The sequence below is a fragment of the Oncorhynchus mykiss genome, chromosome 29, assembly GCF_057628025.1.
Source record: "Oncorhynchus mykiss isolate SJ-2025 chromosome 29, ASM5762802v1, whole genome shotgun sequence".
Classification (NCBI taxonomy): Eukaryota; Metazoa; Chordata; class Actinopteri; order Salmoniformes; family Salmonidae; genus Oncorhynchus; species Oncorhynchus mykiss.
In genome coordinates, this window is record NC_143050.1 from 3,612,744 (window position 1) to 3,634,194 (window position 21,451).

Consider the following 21,451-nt stretch of genomic DNA (forward strand, 5'->3'; position numbering starts at 1 on the left):
AATTACTTCACTTTTGTTTTGAGCTGACTTCGCCTTGGGCTTTGAATGACAGACCGTTTCCAGAACGAATGCGATCAATTTTCATCTGGTGCAATAACAATCCTGCCCGGGCGCCCGGGCCCAACTAATCGAATCCCCTCACTCACACACACAGACACACATAGACACACAGTGCTCAACCAATGGGCAGCCCTGATTGGTTAACCAACTCTTTCAGTCACCATTGTGTGGGCGGGACTAAGACTCTCGCGTTCCTTCCTGAGCTCAAAGCGGCACTTTTCCGATTCTGTGTGAGAGAGCAGAGCGGACTACGGCAACATCTCTTCTTCTTAACAGAGGAAATACACACCGACTCATTCTCACAGCTACGGAGCAGTTACACCTTATCAGTACTCTACCGAATTACCGGGACATCTTCTACCCAAGGAGACTAGAATAAATAAACGAAAAACACGTTAAAACATTATTACCTATCGGTTAAATTAGAGGAGCCGATATACCGATATCCCAGCAACACGAAAGACAGACTTGGCTAGTCCACCAGGATAACATACCGGAGCTTTCGGGAGCACGAGGAAAGGGAGAGGGATAAAGGAGGAGAAGACAGGATGATTCTCAAGCATCATTTGGTTCTGACGCTGTGCGCCGTCTACGGGATACTGCTAAAAGGTTAGACTGCTGTTTTTAACTTTGAGTGGAAAAATATTTGAGTGTGTGTGTGCCTGCGTGTGTTTGTTTGAGAGAGAGAGATGCGGGAGGAGGAGGTGATGGAGACTGCGTGAGGAGAGTGGAGAGTCTCATGGGTCATTTGCGGGCATTATTTTCACGCTGCGCCTGGGGGGGCACTGCCCTGTCACGCACGGGGTCTCGCATGCGTCGGAGTGTGTGTGTGTGTGTGTGTGTGTGTGTCGCTGAGGTGCCCTGTCATGCATAGGGTCTCAGATACGTGCTAATGCAATGGATTAAACGCGATACAATTTGCATAATTTGTTGGATGTGATTTGGGAGCCTACGGGGCTTGTTGTGCTCGCAAATTCGCAGTTTGTGTGTGCGCGCGTGCGTGTTAGTGTGTTTTAAATGCTGAAATGAACGGTAAACGGTTAAGAACGCACCGCACACACCTCAGAGGCAAGGCATCCTCCCTGGTACGCAGGTTGTTGTTGCCGCTTCAACACACACACACACACACACACACACACACACACACACACGCACACGCACACGCACACAATGTTGTCTCATTATCGGTTAATTATGAATTGTCTGAAATCAAATAGAGGAAAATGTGTAGTAGACTATAACACTTTTCTTCTCACGACGACAGTCATTCAGTTAAGGACGTTAGTGTAAAACGTTTAGTCGGTAATACGTCTCGGGCTTTAGCCGTGCAGTCGTGAATTCGTAGTTAGGCTATGTGCAGCAGGAGTCGCCCAATGTTGACTCTTGGGCGTTTATTTAGGGCTCTACACACAACAAGATCTCATAGTTTCCCTTTGACATTTTGCCGTATTGTGATTAGAGTCAAAAAAAAAATGTACACATTCATTCCGCGTTGTTACAGTGTTCATTATGCGTGGTTACAGTGATAAACAGAAACAACTCAAAGGTTGACACTTAAGACATTCCGAGTGGAAAAGGTTAGGGCTCAAATCAAAATAGTAAAAAAAACGAAGTGCTATTACCATCCGGTATTCTCAAGGCTTGCTAAAGCATTGTGAACTGCGGTGGGGCAGGGGTCTAAGCAGCCAGCTCCGAGCATCACGAGTTCAATCCCAGTGCCCTTTAGGCTGAGTGATTGTAGACCAATAGCCCGTTATTCAGCAGCCTAATAGATGGTTTTAACTGGAGAACGGGATAGAATGGGATAATGATTAGAGCATGAACGAGAGAAAATATAGAACGGAGAATGAGTAGAGAGTATGAATTTGATAATTGATAGAGCATGGATAGAGAAGGGAGGAAAGAATGGAAGAATGATTAGAGTATGAGTGCGAGAATTGATAGAGCATAGATAGAATGGGAGAATTGATAGAGCATAGATAGAATGGGAGAATTGATAGAGCATAGATAGATAGAATGGGAGAATTGATAGAGCATAGATAGATAGAATGGGAGAATTGATAGAGCATAGATAGATAGAATGGGAGAATTGATAGAGCATAGATAGATAGAATGGGAGAATTGATAGAGCATAGATAGATAGAATGGGAGAATTGATAGAGCATAGATAGATAGAATGGGAGAATTGATAGAGCATAGATAGATAGAATGGGAGAATTGATAGAGCATAGATAGATAGAATGGGAGAATTGATAGAGCATAGATAGATAGAATGGGAGAATTGATAGAGCATAGATAGAATGGGAGAATTGATAGAGCATAGATAGATAGAATGGGAGAATTGATAGAGCATAGATAGAATGGGAGAATTGATAGAGCATAGATAGAATGGGAGAATTGATAGAGCATAGATAGAATGGGAGAATTGATAGAGCATAGATAGAATGGGAGAATTGATAGAGCATAGATAGAATGGGAGAATTGATAGAGCATAGATAGAATGGGAGAATTGATAGAGCATAGATAGAATGGGAGAATTGATAGAGCATAGATAGAATGGGAGAATTGATAGAGCATAGATAGAATGGGAGAATTGATAGAGCATAGATAGAATGGGAGAATTGATAGAGCATAGATAGAATGGGAGAATTGATAGAGCATAGATAGATAGAATGGGAGAATTGATAGAGCATAGATAGAATGGGAGAATTGATAGAGCATAGATAGATAGAATGGGAGAACAGATTAGCTTCACTCCGTTGATTGGTGGAATGGGGATTTTTGGAACAGTAGACACCTTTTTGTTGTGATGTGATTTTCTCACCAGTCCCACACTGGGGTGATAGCAAAGTGATTTTGTGAAAGCGAGGAAAAGTCTCCTTCCCTTGCTAGTAGCAGCTAGCTGGCAGCCTGGCTGTTTTTTTTTTTTTTTTTGTGTGTGGATGATCTCAGTGATGTGTGTGTCCACTCCTCCGCACACTCCACTGTCTTCCTGAAGCAGCTCACATCCACTACAAGACCATGGTAATTGCCTACGGAGCAGCAAAAAAAGAACGGCCCCTCCTTATCTTCAGGCTCTGCTCCAACCCTACACCCTAACCCGAGCACTCCATTCTGCCAGCTCTGGGCTCTTGGCCCTCCCACCCTTATGGAGGAGGGGGGGGGGGGGCAGCTCCCCTGTGAGGCTAGGACAGTAGAATCCCTGTCCATCTTCTGAAAACACAGAGCACCACCCTTTTTTGTTGTTGTTGTTGTTGTTGACATTTTTCTACCTTTCTAGCTCTGACTCACCTGGAGATGAATGTACTGACTATGACTGGTCCACCTAGCTATCTGGAGATGAATGTCCTGACTATGACTGGTCCACCTAGCTATCTGGAGATGAATGTACTGACTATGACTGGTCCACCTAGCTATCTGGAGATGAATGTCCTGACTATGACTGGTCCACCTAGCTATCTGGAGATGAATGTACTGACTATGACTGGTCCACCTAGCTATCTGGAGATGAATGTACTGAGTATGACTGGTCCACCTAGCTATCTGGAGATGAATGTACTGACTATGACTGGTCCACCTAGCTATCTGGAGATGAATGTACTGACTATGACTGGTCCACCTAGCTATCTGAAGATGAATGTCCTGACTATGACTGGTCCACCTAGCTATCTGGAGATGAATGTCCTGACTATGACTGGTCCACCTAGCTATCTGAAGATGAATGTACTGACTATGACTGGTCCACCTAGCTATCTGGAGATGAATGTCCTGACTATGACTGGTCCACCTAGCTATCTGGAGATGAATGTCCTGACTATGACTGGTCCACCTAGCTATCTGGAGATGAATGTCCTGACTATGACTGGTCCACCTAGCTATCTGGAGATGAATGTACTGACTATGACTGGTCCACCTAGCTATCTGAAGATGAATGTCCTGACTATGACTGGTCCACCTAGCTATCTGAAGATGAACTACTGTCTATACACACCATCCTATATAACTACTGTCTATACACACCATCCTATATAACTACTGTCTATACACACCATCCTATATAACTACTGTCTATACACACCATCCTATATAACTACTGTCTATACACACCATCCTATAACTACTGTCTATACACACCATCCTATATAATTACTGTCTATACTGTCTATACACACCATCCTATATAACTACTGTCTATACACACCATCCTAATATAACTACTGTCTATACACACCATCCTATATAACTACTGTCTATACACACCATCCTATATAACTACTGTCTATACACACCATCCTATATAACTACTGTCTATACTGTCTATACACACCATCCTATATAACTACTGTCTATACACACCATCCTATATAACTACTGTCTATACACACCATCCTATATAACTACTGTCTATACACACCATCCTATATAACTACTGTCTATACACACCATCCTCTGTAACTACTGTCTATACACACCATCCTATATAACTACTGTCTATACACACCATCCTATATAACTACTGTCTATACACACCATCCTAATATAACTACTGTCTATACACACCATCCTATATAACTACTGTCTATACTGTCTATACACACCATCCTATATAACTACTGTCTATACACACCATCCTATTTAACTACTGTCTATACACACCATCCTATATAACTACTGTCTATACTGTCTATACACACCATCCTGTATAACTACTGTCTATACACACCATCCTATATAACTACTGTCTATACTGTCTATACACACCATCCTATATAACTACTGTCTATACACACCATCCTATATAACTACTGTCTATACACACCATCCTATATAACTACTGTCTATACACACCATCCTATATAACTACTGTCTATACACACCATCCTATATAACTACTGTCTATACACACCATCCTATATAACTACTGTCTATACACACCATCCTATATAACTACTGTCTATACACACCATCCTATTTAACTACTGTCTATACACACCATCCTATATAACTACTGTCTATACTGTCTATACACACCATCCTATATAACTACTGTCTATACACACCATCCTATATAACTACTGTCTATACTGTCTATACACACCATCCTATATAACTACTGTCTATACACACCATCCTATATAACTACTGTCTATACTGTCTATACACACCATCCTATATAACTACTGTCTATACACACCATCCTATATAACTACTGTCTATACACACCATCCTATATAACTACTGTCTATACACACCATCCTATATAACTACTGTCTATACACACCATCCTATATAACTACTGTCTATACACACCATCCTATATAACTACTGTCTATACACACCATCCTATTTAACTACTGTCTATACACACCATCCTATATAACTACTGTCTATACTGTCTATACACACCATCCTATATAACTACTGTCTATACACACCATCCTATATAACTACTGTCTATACTGTCTATACACACCATCCTATATAACTACTGTCTATACACACCATCCTATATAACTACTGTCTATACACACCATCCTATATAACTACTGTCTATACTGTCTATACACACCATCCTATATAACTACTGTCTATACACACCATCCTATATAACTACTGTCTATACTGTCTATACACACCATCCTATATAACTACTGTCTATACACACCATCCTATATAACTACTGTCTATACACACCATCCTATATAACTACTGTCTATACACACCATCCTATATAACTACTGTCTATACTGTCTATACACACCATCCTATATAACTACTGTCTATACACACCATCCTATATAACTACTGTCTATACACACCATCCTATATAACTACTGTCTATACACACCATCCTATATAACTACTGTCTATACTGTCTATACACACCATCCTATATAACTACTGTCTATACACACCATCCTATATAACTACTGTCTATACTGTCTATACACACCATCCTATATAACTACTGTCTATACACACCATCCTATATAACTACTGTCTATACACACCATCCTATATAACTACTGTCTATACTGTCTATACACACCATCCTATATAACTACTGTCTATACACACCATCCTATATAACTACTGTCTATACTGTCTATACACACCATCCTATATAACTACTGTCTATACACACCATCCTATATAACTACTGTCTATACACACCATCCTATATAACTACTGTCTATACACACCATCCTATATAACTACTGTCTATACTGTCTATACACACCATCCTATATAACTACTGTCTATACACACCATCCTATATAACTACTGTCTATACACACCATCCTATATAACTACTGTCTATACACACCATCCTATATAACTACTGTCTATACACACCATCCTATATAACTACTGTCTATACACACCATCCTATATAACTACTGTCTATACACACCATCCTATATAACTACTGTCTATACACACCATCCTATATAACTACTGTCTATACTGTCTATACACACCATCCTATATAACTACTGTCTATACACACGATCCTATATATAACTACTGTCTATACTGTCTATACACACCATCCTATATAACTACTGTCTATACACACCATCCTATATAACTACTGTCTATACACACCATTCTATATAACTACTGTCTATACACACCATTCGTTGTGTGGAAATATATATTTTTGTTTTTTAAAATATGTTTATATTTTTACTGAATAAAATATAAATGCAACATACAACAATTTCATTCATTTTACCGATTTACAGTTCATATGAGTAAATCATTCAATTGATATAAATTCATTATAAATCTATGGATTTCACATGACTGGGAATATAGATATGCATCTGTTGGTCACAGATACCTTAAAAAAAAATTGGCCTCACAACGAGCCTGAGGATCTCGTCACGGTATCTTTGTGCATTCAAATTTCCATAGATATAATGCAATTGTGTTCGTTGTCCGTAGCTTATACCTGCCCATACCATAACCCCACCGCCACCCTGGGGCCCTCTGTTCACAACGTTGACATCAGCAAACTGCTCTCCCACATGACACCACACATTTGGTCTGTGGTTGTGAGGCCGGTTGGATGTACTGCCCAATTCTCTAAAACAACGTTGGAGGTGTGTCAACGATTGGGTGCAGAGTGAAAGCGGAGTCAGGCGCAGGACACAGGTATGGAGTAATCCAACTGAGTTTTACTCAAAGAATAAAGCAAAATTCCAAAATTGAACATACAACACAACTCTAACACAAACACAACCACTAACGACATGAACAATCACGGACAGAACAGAAATGTATGTCAGATGGTTAAATAGGGAAGGTAATGAGGGAATGTAAAACAGGTGTGTTTGTAATACAGACAAAACAAAACAAAACAGAAAAATGGATCGGTAGTGACTAGAAAGCCGGTGACCGTCGACCGCCGAACACCACCCGAAAAAGGAGAAGGGCCGACCTCGGCGGAAATCGTGACAAGGTGGCTTATGGTAGAGAAATGAACATTCAATTCTCTGGCAAAAGCTCTGGTGGACATTCCCTCGGTCAGCATGCCAATTGTGTTGTGTTGTGTGACAAAACTGCACATTTTAGTGGCCTTTTATTGTCCCCCAGCACAAGGTGTACCTGTGTAATGACAATGCTGTTTAATCAGCTTCTTGATATGACACACCTGTCAAGTGGATGGATTATCTTGGCAAAGGAGAAATGCTCACTAACAGGGATGTAAACAAATTTGTTCACAACATTTTAGAGAAATAGGCTGTTGTGCATATGGAAAATGTCTTTACATATTTCGTTTATATTTTTGTTCAGTGTGTGTATAACCACATATATACACTATTCATACACTGCTGGTCCAACATCTCATTCCAAAATCAATGGTGTGAATATGGAGTTGCCCCCCCCCCCACCTCCTTTGCTGCTATAACATCCTCCACTCTTCTTAGTGAGGTCGGGCACTGATGTTGGGCGATTAGGCCTGGCTCGCAGTCGGCGTTCCGATTCATCCCAAAGGTGTTCGATGGGGTTGAGGTCAGGCCTCGTAGCAGGTCAGTCAAGTTCTTCCGTATCGACAAACCATCTCTGTATGGACCTCGCTTTGTGCACGGGGGGCATTCTAATGCTGAAACAGGAAAGGGCCTTCACCAAACTGTTGCCACAAAGTTGGAAGCACAGAATCATCTAGAATGTCATTGTACGCTGTAGCATTTAGATTTCCCTTCCCTGGAACTAAGGGGCCCGAACCATGAAAAACAGCCCCAGAACATTATTCCTCCTCCACCAAACTTTATATATGCAGGCTAGGAGCACTGTGTGTGTGTGTGTGTGTGCGCTCATGTTTGTGTGTGTGTGTGTGTGTGTCTGGACAGTATATGCAGGCTAGGGGCACTGTGTGTGTGTGAGTGTGTGTGTGTGGGGGGGGGGTCTGGACAGTATATGCAGGCCAAGGGCACTTAATGTGTGTGTGTGTGTGTGTGTGTGTGTGGGGGGGGGGGGGGGGGGGGGGGTCTGGACAGTATATGCAGGCTAGGGGCACTGTGTGTGTGTGTGTGTGTGTCTGGACAGTATATGCAGGCTGGGAGCAGCTTGCCTGACCAGCTTCAGGCAAAATTGTGAACAGGAGAGTGGAGAGAAAGGTCACGGTGACGTGGAGTGTGTGTGTTAGCGTTCACTGTGTTTGTGTGTGACAAGGTCAGGGAGAGGCAACTGGGGCTCTTGCATTAATACTTCATCACAATAAACAAAGGGAGAGGGAGAGAAAGACACAGGGAGACAGAGAGAGAGAGAGAGGGAGAGGGAGAGAGAGAGAGAGAGAGAGAGAGAGAGAGAGAGAGAGAGAGAGAGAGAGAGAGAGAGAGAGAGAGAGAGAGAGAGAGAGAGAGAGAGAGAGAGAGAGAGAGAGAGGTGACGGAGAGCGAGAGAAAGAAAGAAAGGAAGACTGATCCCAGATCAGCAGGTTTACCCCATATTCAGACTACAGACTACTCTGTCTCCTGCTGGTACCACAGTCATACTATTACAACCACTGGTACAGTCACACTGTTACTGTTACTACTGTTACTACCACTGGTACAGTCACACTGTTACTGTTACTACTGTTACTACTACTGGTACAGGCACACTGTTACTGTTACTACTGATTCTGTTACTACTGTTACTACTGTTACTAATGTTACTACTGTTACTACTGTTACTGTTACTAATGTTACTACTGTTACTGTTACTAATGTTACTACTGTTACTACTGTTACTACCACTGGTACAGTCACACTGTTCCTGTTACTACTGTTACTACCACTGGTACAGTCACACTGTTACTGTTACCACTGTTACTGTTACTAATGTTACTACTGTTACTACTGTTACTACTGGTACTACTGTTACTGTTACTGTTACTAATGTTACTACTGTTACTACTGTTACTACCACTGGTACAGTCACACTGTTACTGTTACTACTGTTACTACCACTGGTACAGGCACACTGTTACTGTTACTACTGTTACTACTGTTACTGTTACTACTGTTACTACTGTTACTGTTACTAATGTTACTACTGTTACTGTTACTAATGTTACTACTGTTACTACTGTTACTACCACTGGTACAGTCACACTGTTACTGTTACTACTGTTACTACTGTTACTGTTACTACTGTTACTGTTACTACTGTTACTACTGTTACTACTGTTACTACTGTTACTACCATTGGTACAGTCACAATGTTACTACTGTTACTACTGTTACCACTGGTACAGTCACACTGTTACTACTGTTACTACTGTTACTGTTACTACTAATGTTACTACTACTGTTACTACTGGTACAGTCACACTGTTACTGCTACTGTTACTACTATTACTGTTACTGCCACTGTTACTACTACTGTTGCTACTACTGCTACTGCTATTACTGTTACTGTTACTACTACTGTTACTACTACTGTTACTACTACTGCTACTGTTACTGTCACTGTTGCTACTACTGTTACTGTTACTGTCACTGTTACTGCTACCGTTACTACTACCACTGTTACTACTACTGCTACCGTTACTGTTGCTACTACTGTTACTACTACTGTTACTGTTACTACTACTGTTACTGTTACTGCATCTGTTACTACTACTGCTACTGTTACTACTGTTACTACTGTTACTGTTACCACTACTGGTACTGTTACTACTGTTGCTTCCTCTGCTACTGTAAGTCCTACTGTTACTGTTACTACTACTGTTACTACGGTTACTACTGTTACTTCCACTATTACTACTACGGTTACTACTACTACTACTGTTACTACTACTGTTACTACTACTGTTACTACTACTGTTACTACGGTTACTACTGTTACTACTACTGTTACTGCTACTGTTACTCTTACTACTACTACTACTGTTACTACTACTGGTACTGCTACTGTTACAGCTACTGTTACCACTGTTACTACTGTTACTGTTACTACTACTACTACTGTTAATGCTACTGTTACTCTTACTACTACTACTACTGTTACTACTACTGTTACTGTTACTACTAATGTTACTACTACTACTACCCTTACTGCTACTGTTACTGCTACTGTTACTACTACTACTACTACTACTACTGTTACTACTACTGTTACTGCTACTGTTACTGTTACTACTACTACTGTTACTACTTCTGTTACTGTTACTACTACTGTTACTACTAATGTTACTGCTACTACTACTGTTACTGCTACTGTTACTACTACTACTACTGTTACTGTTACTACTACTACTACTACTACTACTACTAAAGTTACTGCTACTGTTACAACTACTGTTACTGCTACTGTTACTGTTACTACTAATGTTACTGCTACTACTACTGTTACTGCTACTGTTACTACTACTACTACTGTTACTGTTACTGTTACTACTACTTTTACTACTACTACTATTGTTACTGTTACTGTTACTGTTACTGTTACTACTACTGTTACTGTTACTGCTACTGTTGCTGTTACTGTTGCTGTTACTGTTACTGTTACTACTACTGTTACTGCTACTGTTACTGCTACTGTTACTACTGTTACTGTTACTGTTACTGTTACTGTTACTGTTACTACTACTGTTACTGTTACTGCTACTGTTGCTGTTACTGTTGCTACTACTGTTACTGTTACTACTACTGTTGCTGTTACTGTTACTGTTACTACTACTGTTACTGCTACTGTTACTACTGCTGCTACTACTACTGTTACTACTACTTTTACTACTACTACTACTACTGTTACTACTACTGTCACTACTACTGTTACTACTGCTACTATTACTACTGTTACTACTACTGTTACTACTGTTACGACTACTGTTACTGCTACTGTTATTGCTGTTACTACTACTGTTACTACTGTTACTACTACTGTTACTGCTACTGTTACTACTGTTACTACTACTGTTACTACTACTGTTACTACTGTTACTACTACTGTTACTGCTACTGTTACTACTGTTACTACTACTGTTACTACTACTGTTACTACTACTGCTACTGTTACTACTACTGTTACTACTACTGTTACTACTGTTACTACTACTGTTACTCCTACTGTTACTACTACTGTTACTACTGTTATTACTACTGTTACTACTACTGCTACTGTTACTACTACTGCTACTACTACTGTTACTACTACTGTTACCACTGTTACTACTACTGTTACTACTGTTACTACTGCTGTTACTACTGTTACTACTACTGTTACTGCTACTGTTACTACTGTTACTACTACTGTTACTACTAATGCTACTACTACTGTTACTACTACTACTAATACTGTTACTACTGCTACTACTACTACTACTGTTACTACTACTGCTACTGTTACTACTACTGCTACTGTTACTACTACTGCTACTGTTACTACTACTACTACTGTTACTACTACTGCTACTACTACTGTTACTACTGCTGTTACTACTACTGCTACTGTTACTACTACTACTACTGTTACTACTACTGCTACTACTACTGTTACTACTGCTGTTACTACTACTGCTACTGTTACTACTACTACTACTGTTACTACTACTGCTACTACTACTGTTACTACTACTGCTACTACTACTGTTACTACTGCTGTTACTACTACTACTACTGCTGTTACTACTGCTGTTACTACTACTGCTACTACTACTGTTACTACTGCTGTTAGTACTACTACTACTGCTATAACTACTGCTGTTACTACCACTACTACTGCTGTTACTACTGCTGTTACTACTACTACTACTGCTGTTACTGTTACATTTACTACATTCAGGGCAGTTAAGGGGATATATGTGTGTGTGTATGGGGGAGGGGGGGGGGTTGCTGTGTGTGTGTGTGTTTGTGTGTGTGTGTGAAGGCCATCCTTGTCCCAGTGTGTCAGGCTTGGCATTAAAGACACTATTGATTGAAACTGCGTCTACAGATGTAGGATCTTAATTTGAGCCAGTTTGCTACATCAGTAAAATGTTCCTGCAGCAACAGGACATGTCAATTATTATGTGGATATGTATAATCAAAATTTTTGTAGCGGTTGATTCATTTTTCGTTAGGACAAAGTAAGTCTGAAATATAAAATTGTAATCTACAAACTTCAGAAGCCTTTTTAAAAACTCAAATATACTACAAGTTTGCAGGAACACTCTCAGCAACAAAAGAGTGATCAAATGAAGATCTACATTAATGTCTGTCAACACAGTGTGTGTGTGTTTTGGCCTCTTCTCTGTGGACGTTTATCAGGCTGTGTCTGTCACTGTCAGGCTGGATGAAATGCCTCTTTGACTGGCAGCACAGTATTCCCACAGTGTGTGTGTGTCCTTGTGTCTGACTGTCTGTGTTTCTGTGTGTGTGAGTCTCTCTCTCTCTCTCTCTCTCTCTCTGTGTGTGTGTGTGTGTGTGTGTGTGTGTGTGTGCGTGTGTGGGTGTGTGGGTATGTGTAAATAGTTAGCTCACTCCTCAGCACAACAACAGTCAATGTGTAATCTGAATTCCTGTCATGATGCTTCTCTCTCTCTCTCTGTGTGTTTGTGTGTGTTTGGGATGTTTATTTTATTTCATTTCACCTTTAATTAACCAGGTAAGCTAGTTAACCAGGTAGCCCAGTTAACCAAGTAAGCCAGTTGAGAACAAGTTCTCATTTACAACTGCGACCTGGCCAAGATAAAGCAAAGAAGTTCGACACAAACAACAACACAGAGTTACACATGGAATAAACAAACCATGCAGTCAATAATACAATTGAAAAATAAAAGATATTATATATATAGCATTGAAAAATAAAAAGTATATATACAGTGTGTGCAAATGAGGTAAGATAAGGGAGGTAAGGCAATAAATATGCCATAGTGGCGAGGTAATTACAATATAGCAATTAAACACTGGAGTGATAGATGTGCAGAAGATGAATGTGCAAGTAGAGATACTGGAATGCAAAGGAGCAAAAATAAATGAATAAATACAGAATGGGGATGAGGTAGTTGGATGGGCTATTTACAGATGGGCTATGTACAGTTGCAGTGATCTGTGAGCTGCTCTGACAGCTGGTGCTTGAAGTTAGTGAGGGAAATAAGCGACATCATTGATGTATACAGAAAAGAGTCGGCCCGAGAATTGAACCCTGTGGCACCCCCATAGAGACTGCCAGAGGTCCAGGACGACAGGCCCTCCGATTTGACACACTGAACTCTATCAGAGAAGTAGTTGGTGAACCAGGCGAGGCAATCATTTGAGAAACCAAGGCTATCGAGTCTGCCGATGAGGATGTGGTGATTGTCTCGAAAGCCTTGGCCAGGTCAATGAATACGGCTGCACAGTATTGTTTCTTATCGATGGTGGTTAAGATATCGTTTAGTACCTTGAGCGTGGCTGAGGTGCAACCATGAACCAGGCTCATTTGAGAAACCACGTTAAAAAAGTTTCAACGAAATTGGTTTCTTTACAGGAAAATCCTTAAATGTAAAAACATATTTTATTTTTAAATCTAAACTAAAATGGAGGCTCACCTGCTTTTTCTCTTCGTGTGTTCAGCCTTCTGCGTGTAAAATATAGCCATATATATATATATATATATATATATATATATATATATATATATATATATATATATATATATATATATATATATATATATATATATATATATATATATGTATGTATGTATATATATATATATATATATATGCCTTATATAGCTAAGATTTTACTCATGGAGAATTTTTCTTGTTTTTTTTCTAATGCTTTTCTCAAATTTTCTTACAAAGTTTTTTTCGTGCATTACTTCATACACCCAAGTAGAACTATTGGAATATGAATCGCTGGATACTAACCGTCCCAAACTTCCTGAATTCGCAGAGACGGATGAACAACGGTCGGACAATAGTCTAGCTTCTTTGGTGATGTGCCGGGCGGAGAGGCGGATGTGGGGGGTAGTGAGATTTAGACACCGTGCAACCCGTCCTCCGTTACCGAGCATTCTACTCGTCACTGTTCAGTTATTAATAAACTGGACGAACTCAGATTAAGAATTTCCTTCCAGAGGGACGTCAGAATTTGCAACATACTCTGTTTTTCTGAGACCTGGTTTTCCTCCGACATCAAAATGGATCATATACAACCAGCGGGTTTTACTGTTCATCGGGCAGATAGGAAGCTCTTTCTTGGTCTCTGCTTTATGACAGGTGGTACGACGGGGGGAAACATAAAGGAACTTGCGAACTTCTCCCGACTTAAAAAACTTGGTCATCAATTGTCACCCTTTTTACCTTATGAGAGAGCTCTCAGGGATTATCGCCATGGCCGTGTACATTCTGCCCCAAGCTGTCACCAAAAATACTCTCAAAGATCTTCATTTGACTCTGAATAAACTGGAGACTGTGAGGCAGCATTCATTGTTTCGGGGAACTTTAACAGAAGTAATTTGCTCCCAAATTACTATCAACTCTTGGAGATTCTATGCTATACCTACGCTTGTACACGCCTTTTCGACACAGGTATAAGGCCATCTCCTGTCGGCAAATCTGACCACACCTCCATTTTGCTCCGCCCCACCTACAAAGTCTCAAGAGGGATGTTATGGTGGTCAGGTCTGTACAATGCTAATCTAACCAACCAGAATCCATGCTCCAAGACTGTTTCGATCACATGGACTGGAATATGTTCCAAGTTGCCTCTGGGAATAACATCAATGAGTATGCTTACCCCGTCAACGGATTCATAAAAACAAAGAATAAATAATATAAATATAATATAAATAATATGATACCAGTGGTGTCTTTCAAAACGGAAAAAAAAAATTGTGAATTAATGGCAGCCTTGTTGGGAAACTGAAGGAGAAAGATGCTGCTTATAAACAGGGCAAGGTGACCAGGGACAACAGTACAAATACGACCTACGCTGATCGATCAAGATGGCGAGATACAAGTATAGGGACAAAGTGGAGGAGCGATTCAGCGGGTCTGATATGGTGTGTCCTCAGTCCCCTCGTGTATACCCACGACGATTCAGCGGGTCTGATACGGTGTGTCCTCAGTCCCCTCGTGTATACCCACGACAATTCAGCGGGTCTGATATGGTGTGTCCTCAGTCCCCTCGTGCATACCCTGTATACTTACGACTGCTTGGCCTCACACAGTTCCAACTCCATCATCAAGTTCTCTTATGACACAACAGTGATAGGCCTGATTACCAACAACGATGAGACTGCCTACAGGTAGGCACTGTGACGGTGTGGTAAACAACCTCCCCATAATGTCAGCAAAACAAAGGAGCTGATTGTGAAATTCAGGAGGAACCAGGCTGAGCACACCCCCCATCCTCATCAAAAACGTTGTACACATCTTAGAGGAGCTGAAATGGTCGAAACCACACAGATACCATGGTGAAGAAGGCACGTCAGTGACTCTTTAACCTCAGGATGCTGAAGAAATTTGGCCTGTCCCCTAGGGCCCTCAGAGTGTTCTACAGGAGCACCATCGAGAGCATACTGTCGGGCTGCATCACAGTGTTCTACAGGAGCACCATCGAGAGCATACTGTCGGGCTGCATCACAGTATTCTACAGGAGCACCATCGAGAGCATACTGTCGGGCTGCATCACAGTGTTCTACAGGAGCACCATAGAGAGCATACTGTCGGGCTGCATCATAGTGTTCTACAGGAGCACCATCGAGAGAAAACTGTCGGGCTGCATCACAGTGTTCTACAGGAGCACCAGAGAGCATACTGTCGGGCTGCATCACAGTGTTCTACAGGAGCACCAGAGAGCATACTGTCGGGCTGCATCACAGTGTTCTACAGGAGCACCATAGAGAGTATATTTGTAACCGAAGGCACCATTGGGTGCACGCTGCCTACCCTACAGGATACCTACAACACCAGGTGTCACAGGAAGGCCAAGAAGATCATCAAGGACCTCAGCCACCCGAGCCACGGCCTGTTCACCCTGCTACCATCTAGAAGATCAACAAGGAACTCAGCCACCCGAGCCACGGCCTGTTCACCCTGCTACCATCTGGAAGATCATCAAGGACCTCAGCCACTCGAGCCACGGCCTGTTCACCCTGCTACCATCTAGAAGATCATCAAGGACCTCAGCCATCCGAGCCACAGCCTGTTCACCCTGCTACCATCTAGAAGATCAACAAGGACCTCAGCCACCCGAGCCACGGCCTGTTCACCCTGCTACCATCTAGAAGATCATCAAGGACCTCAGCCACCTGAGCCACGGCCTGTTCACCCCGATACTATCTGGAAGATTATCAAGGACCTCAGCCATCCGAGCCACGGCCTGTTCACCCCGGTACTATCTAGAAGATCATCAAGGACCTCAGCCATCCGAGCCACGGCCTGTTCACCTCGGTACTATCTAGAAGATCATCAAGGACCTCAGCCATCCGAGCCACGGCCTGTTCACCCCGATACTATCTAGAAGATCATCAAGGACCTCAGCCATCCGAGCCACGGCCTGTTCACCTCGGTAATATCTAGAAGATCATCAAGGACCTCAGCCATCCGAGCCACGGCCTGTTCACCTCGGTACTATCTAGAAGATAAACAAGGACCTCAGCCACCCGAGCCACGGCCCGATCGAACATCTCTGGAGAGACCTGAAAATTGCTGTGCAGCGACGCTCCCCACCCAACCTGACAGAGATTGAGAGGATCTGCAGAGAAGAATGGGGGAAACTCCCCAAACACAGGTGTACCAAGCTTGTAGCATCAGACCCAAGAAGACTTGAGGCTGTAATCCAAAGGTGCTTCAACAAAGTTCTGAGTAAAGGGTCTGAATAATTGTGTGACATCACCAGGCAGTACATTTGTTTATTGACCAATAAGAATAGGTATCCCAAACCAATGAAAGCCCTTTTATAGAAACAAGTATTTTTGTTTTGACCATTTGTATTAAAAACAATCACAGACACTTAATTGTTACCCAGGAATGATTTGATATTAAGATAAAAACAGCTGCATTGAACCTTCAATAAGACATCTTGATTGGCCGTTGGACATTTTGAGTAGGACTGCAAAATTCCGGGAATTTTAAATCAATTCTCTGTTTTTTTTTTTTTTTATATCCCGGTTGGAGGTCAGATATCTGGACTCCTTCAGCCAGGATTTCTGGAAATCCAGGGAATTTGTTGAAAGTTCACAGAATTTTTATAACCCTTACTTTTGAGACATGAAAAAGTGAAATATTTAAGAAATCAATAGCACAAAAAAAAAAAGTTGTGTTAAAATCAATAAAGCCCTTTCAAGACAACTCTTACAGCTATATTATTGATGACCTCAGATGAGTATGGCTAATGGCTAATGGGTTTTAGGTAGCCTAGTTATTAAGAGCATTGGGCCATTAACCAAAATGTCGCTGGTTTGAATCCCCAAGTTGCCTAGGTAAAAAAAAAAAAAAATGGACGTTGTTTTTTTTTGCAAAACCGTTGCCTTAAAAATGGCTCTTATGGGCAATATATATGCAGAAGACATACACGTAGAATGAATAGACTGATCCTGCATTTTATCCATCTCCCTGACAAGCCTTATTTAATCACAGCAAGGTTACTGAGCTTCTTATCCCATCAGTGTCCATCATTATACCTGAGACATCACAGGAGTCAGCACAGGGTGTGTGCGTGTCTCAGTTAAGAGCTAGTTATGACACACACACACACACACACACCACACACCACACACACACACCTTCACCTCGCAGTGCATAGTCATTATAAAGTGTGTGTGTGTGTGTGTGTTGATGCTGTAGAAGTGATTGGTGAACGGAAGGTCGACAGGAGTCAGTGAGAGGTGAGGTCACTGCTCCCATGTAGACACTGCAGTCACACACAGAGCTTAAGGAAGGGAGAGAGAGAAGGGTAATTTACTATAGAGAGATAGTCTGAGAGGGAGAGAGAGAGAAGGGTAATTTACTGTAGAGAGATAGTCCGAGAGAGAGAGAGAAGGGTAATTTACTGTAGAGAGATAGTCTGAGGGAGAGACCAGGTCTGAGAGGGAGAGAGAGAGAGAAGGGTAATTTACTGTAGAGAGATAGTCTGAGGGAGAGACCAGGTCTGAGAGGGAGAGAGAGAGAGAAGGGTAATTTACTGTAGAGAGATAGTCTGAGAGGGGGAGACCAGGTCTGAGAGCGTGAAAGAGAGAGAGAAGGGTCATTTACTGTAGAGAGATAGTCTGAGGGAGAGAGAGAGAAGGTTTATTTACTGTAGAGAGATAGTCTGAGAGGGGGAGACCAGGTCTGAGAGTGTGAAAGAGAGAGAGAAGGGTCATTTACTGTAGAGAGATAGTCAGAGGGAGAGACCAGGTCTGAGAGTGTGAAAGAGTGAGAGAAGGGTCATTTACTGTAGAGAGATAGTCTGAGAGGGAGATACCAGGTCTGAGAGCGTGAAAGAGAGAGAGAAGGGTCATTTGACCAGGTCTGAGAGCGTGAAAGAGAGAGAGACTGAGAGGGAGAGACCAGGTCTGAGAGCGTGAAAGAGAGAGAGAAGGGTAATTTACTGTAGAGAGATAGTCTGAGGGAGAGAGAGAGAAGGTTTATTTACTGTAGAGAGATAGTCTGAGAGGGGGAGACCAGGTCTGAGAGTGTGAAAGAGAGAGAGAAGGGTCATTTACTGTAGAGAGATAGTCAGAGGGAGAGACCAGGTCTGAGAGTGTGAAAGAGCGAGAGAAGGGTCATTTACTGTAGAGAGATAGTCTGAGAGGGAGAGACCAGGTCTGAGAGCGTGAAAGAGAGAGAGAAGGGTAATTTACTGTAGAGAGATAGTCTGAGAGGGAGATACCAGGTCTGAGAGCGTGAAAGAGAGAGAGAAGGGTCATTTGACCAGGTCTGAGAGCGTGAAAGAGAGAGAGACTGAGAGGGAGAGACCAGGTCTGAGAGCGTGAAAGAGAGAGAGACTGAGAGGGAGAGACCAGGTCTGAGAGCGTGAAAGAGAGAGAGACTATTTCTGGATGTTTGAAAAGGTTCTGAGAACATTGATATATGTCTTCCTCTGCACTCACAAAATAATAATAGTAATGATGGCCCAACACTGGGAGCAAACTGGTGATCGGAGGGCGCTGCCTAAACCACTGCACCATCATAATGCTCTAGCAACCAACGAGAGTACATGAATCTACTTGAATCTACTTGATGCTACTTGGTTCTACTTTATAATACTTGATGATACACATCCACTGTTTTTCCTCTCCTCTTTCCAGACTCTCCGTAAAGATAAATAGTCATCCATCCCTTCATCTCACTGGCCTCTCAGTTCAATAGGAAAGAGCTGAGTCACACAGGTTCAGTCCCAAATAGCTCCCAGCTCTAACCTATTGGGGGCACTAAGCGAGATTTATTTGGGGAGGTGGCACATCGCGGCAAACCATTTTAGTACTATGGGGTGGAGAGAAAACGTTGCAATTTTTATACCACGTTTTATGCAATTCTACTCATTTTGCAAAGGGGTAGAGAGATTTTTTTCTAAAAAAGTTTTAAAGTGAATTTCATGCATTTCTGTGTGTCTATTTTGTAATGAGTTATGCTAATGTCCTATCTGAGTGACCTCATCAATGGGGTGGGGCGTCTGGTCACCTGTCACCTGCCCTCTCGGGAATTTGACAATTCATCCTTTTTTGAGGTCGGCTTCAGTTTGATTACTAAAAAAAATCGTCATAATTTGACAAAATGGAAGAGGTGAGAAGGTCAAAGACACCATTTTGGATAAACCCACCCTGAAGGTCGTCATAATTTGACAAAGTGGAAGAGGTGAGAAGGTCAAAGACACCATTTTGGATAGATTTCAGTGGGAATTAGAACCCACCCTGAAGGTCGTCATAATCTGACAAAATGGAAGAGGTGAGAAGGTCAAAGACACCATTTTGGATAAACCCACCCTGAAGGTCGTCATAACTTGACAAAAATGGAAGAGGTGAGAAGGTCAAAGACACCATTTTGGATAGATTTCAGTGGGAATTAGAACCCACCCTGAAGGTCGTCATAATTTGACAAAATGGAAGAGGTGAGAAGGTCAAAGACACCATTTTGGATAGATTTCAGTGGGAATTAGAACCCACCCTGAAGGTCGTCATAATCTGACAAAATGGAAGAGGTGAGAAGGTCAAAGACACCATTTTGGATATATTTCAGTGGGAATTAGAACCCACCCTGAAGGTCGTCATAATCTGACAAAATGGAAGAGGTGAGAAGGTCAAAGACACAATTTTGGATAGATTTCAGTGGGAATTAGAACCCACCCTGAAGGTCGTCATAACTTGACAAAATGGAAGAGTTGAGAAGGTCAAAGACACCATTTTGGATAGATTTCAGTGGGAATTAGAACCCACCCTGAAGGTTGTCATAATCTGACAAAATGGAAGAGGTGAGAAGGTCAAAGACACCATTTTGGATAGATTTCAGTGGGAATTAAAACCCACCCTGAAGGTCGTCATAATTTGACAAAATGGAAGAGGTGAGATGGTCAAAGACACCATTTTGGATAGATTTCAGTGGGAATTAGAACCCACCCTGAAGGTCGTCATAATCTGACAAAATGGAAGAGGTGAGAAGGTCAAAGACACCATTTTGGATAGATTTCAGTGGGAATTAGAACCCACCCTGAAGGTCGTCATAATTTGACAAAATGGAAAAGGTGAGAAGGTCAAAGACATCATGCCGCTGGGACAGGAAGTTAACAGGCAATGAAAGATGAACCTTGTGATATTTGTAGCAATTCATAAAAGCTAAACATGCAAGTGAATGCAATGATGCAAATGACTAAGTCTCTGTCACTAGTACACACAGCCATGGGTGGTAATTCTAACGTTCACTCTAAAGGCACACTGGGATATATGCTAATGTCAGCAAATATTTGCAAATATCCCACGATTGCCTTTATTGAATGTTGGAATTACC

At 41.7% G+C, this 21,451-nt stretch overlaps 1 protein-coding gene across 4 annotated transcripts in view; it reads left to right on the forward strand.

The window, feature by feature from the left end:
- Positions 1 to 241: 241 nt before the first annotated feature.
- The window catches only part of LOC110510278 (cell adhesion molecule 2), a 763,418-nt gene continuing 742,208 nt past the window's right edge, over positions 242 to 21,451 (forward strand). For 3 of the 4 annotated variants that reach the window (XM_036967528.2, XM_036967529.2, XM_090226341.1), the window contains exon 1: positions 275 to 669. In XM_036967528.2, coding sequence (XP_036823423.1) covers positions 609 to 669 — 61 coding nt within the window. In that variant the 5' untranslated portion in view covers positions 275 to 608. Of the gene's footprint in view, positions 670 to 21,451 lie in introns of all 4 variants that reach the window. The other variant, XM_036967531.2, reaches the window with a different exon arrangement.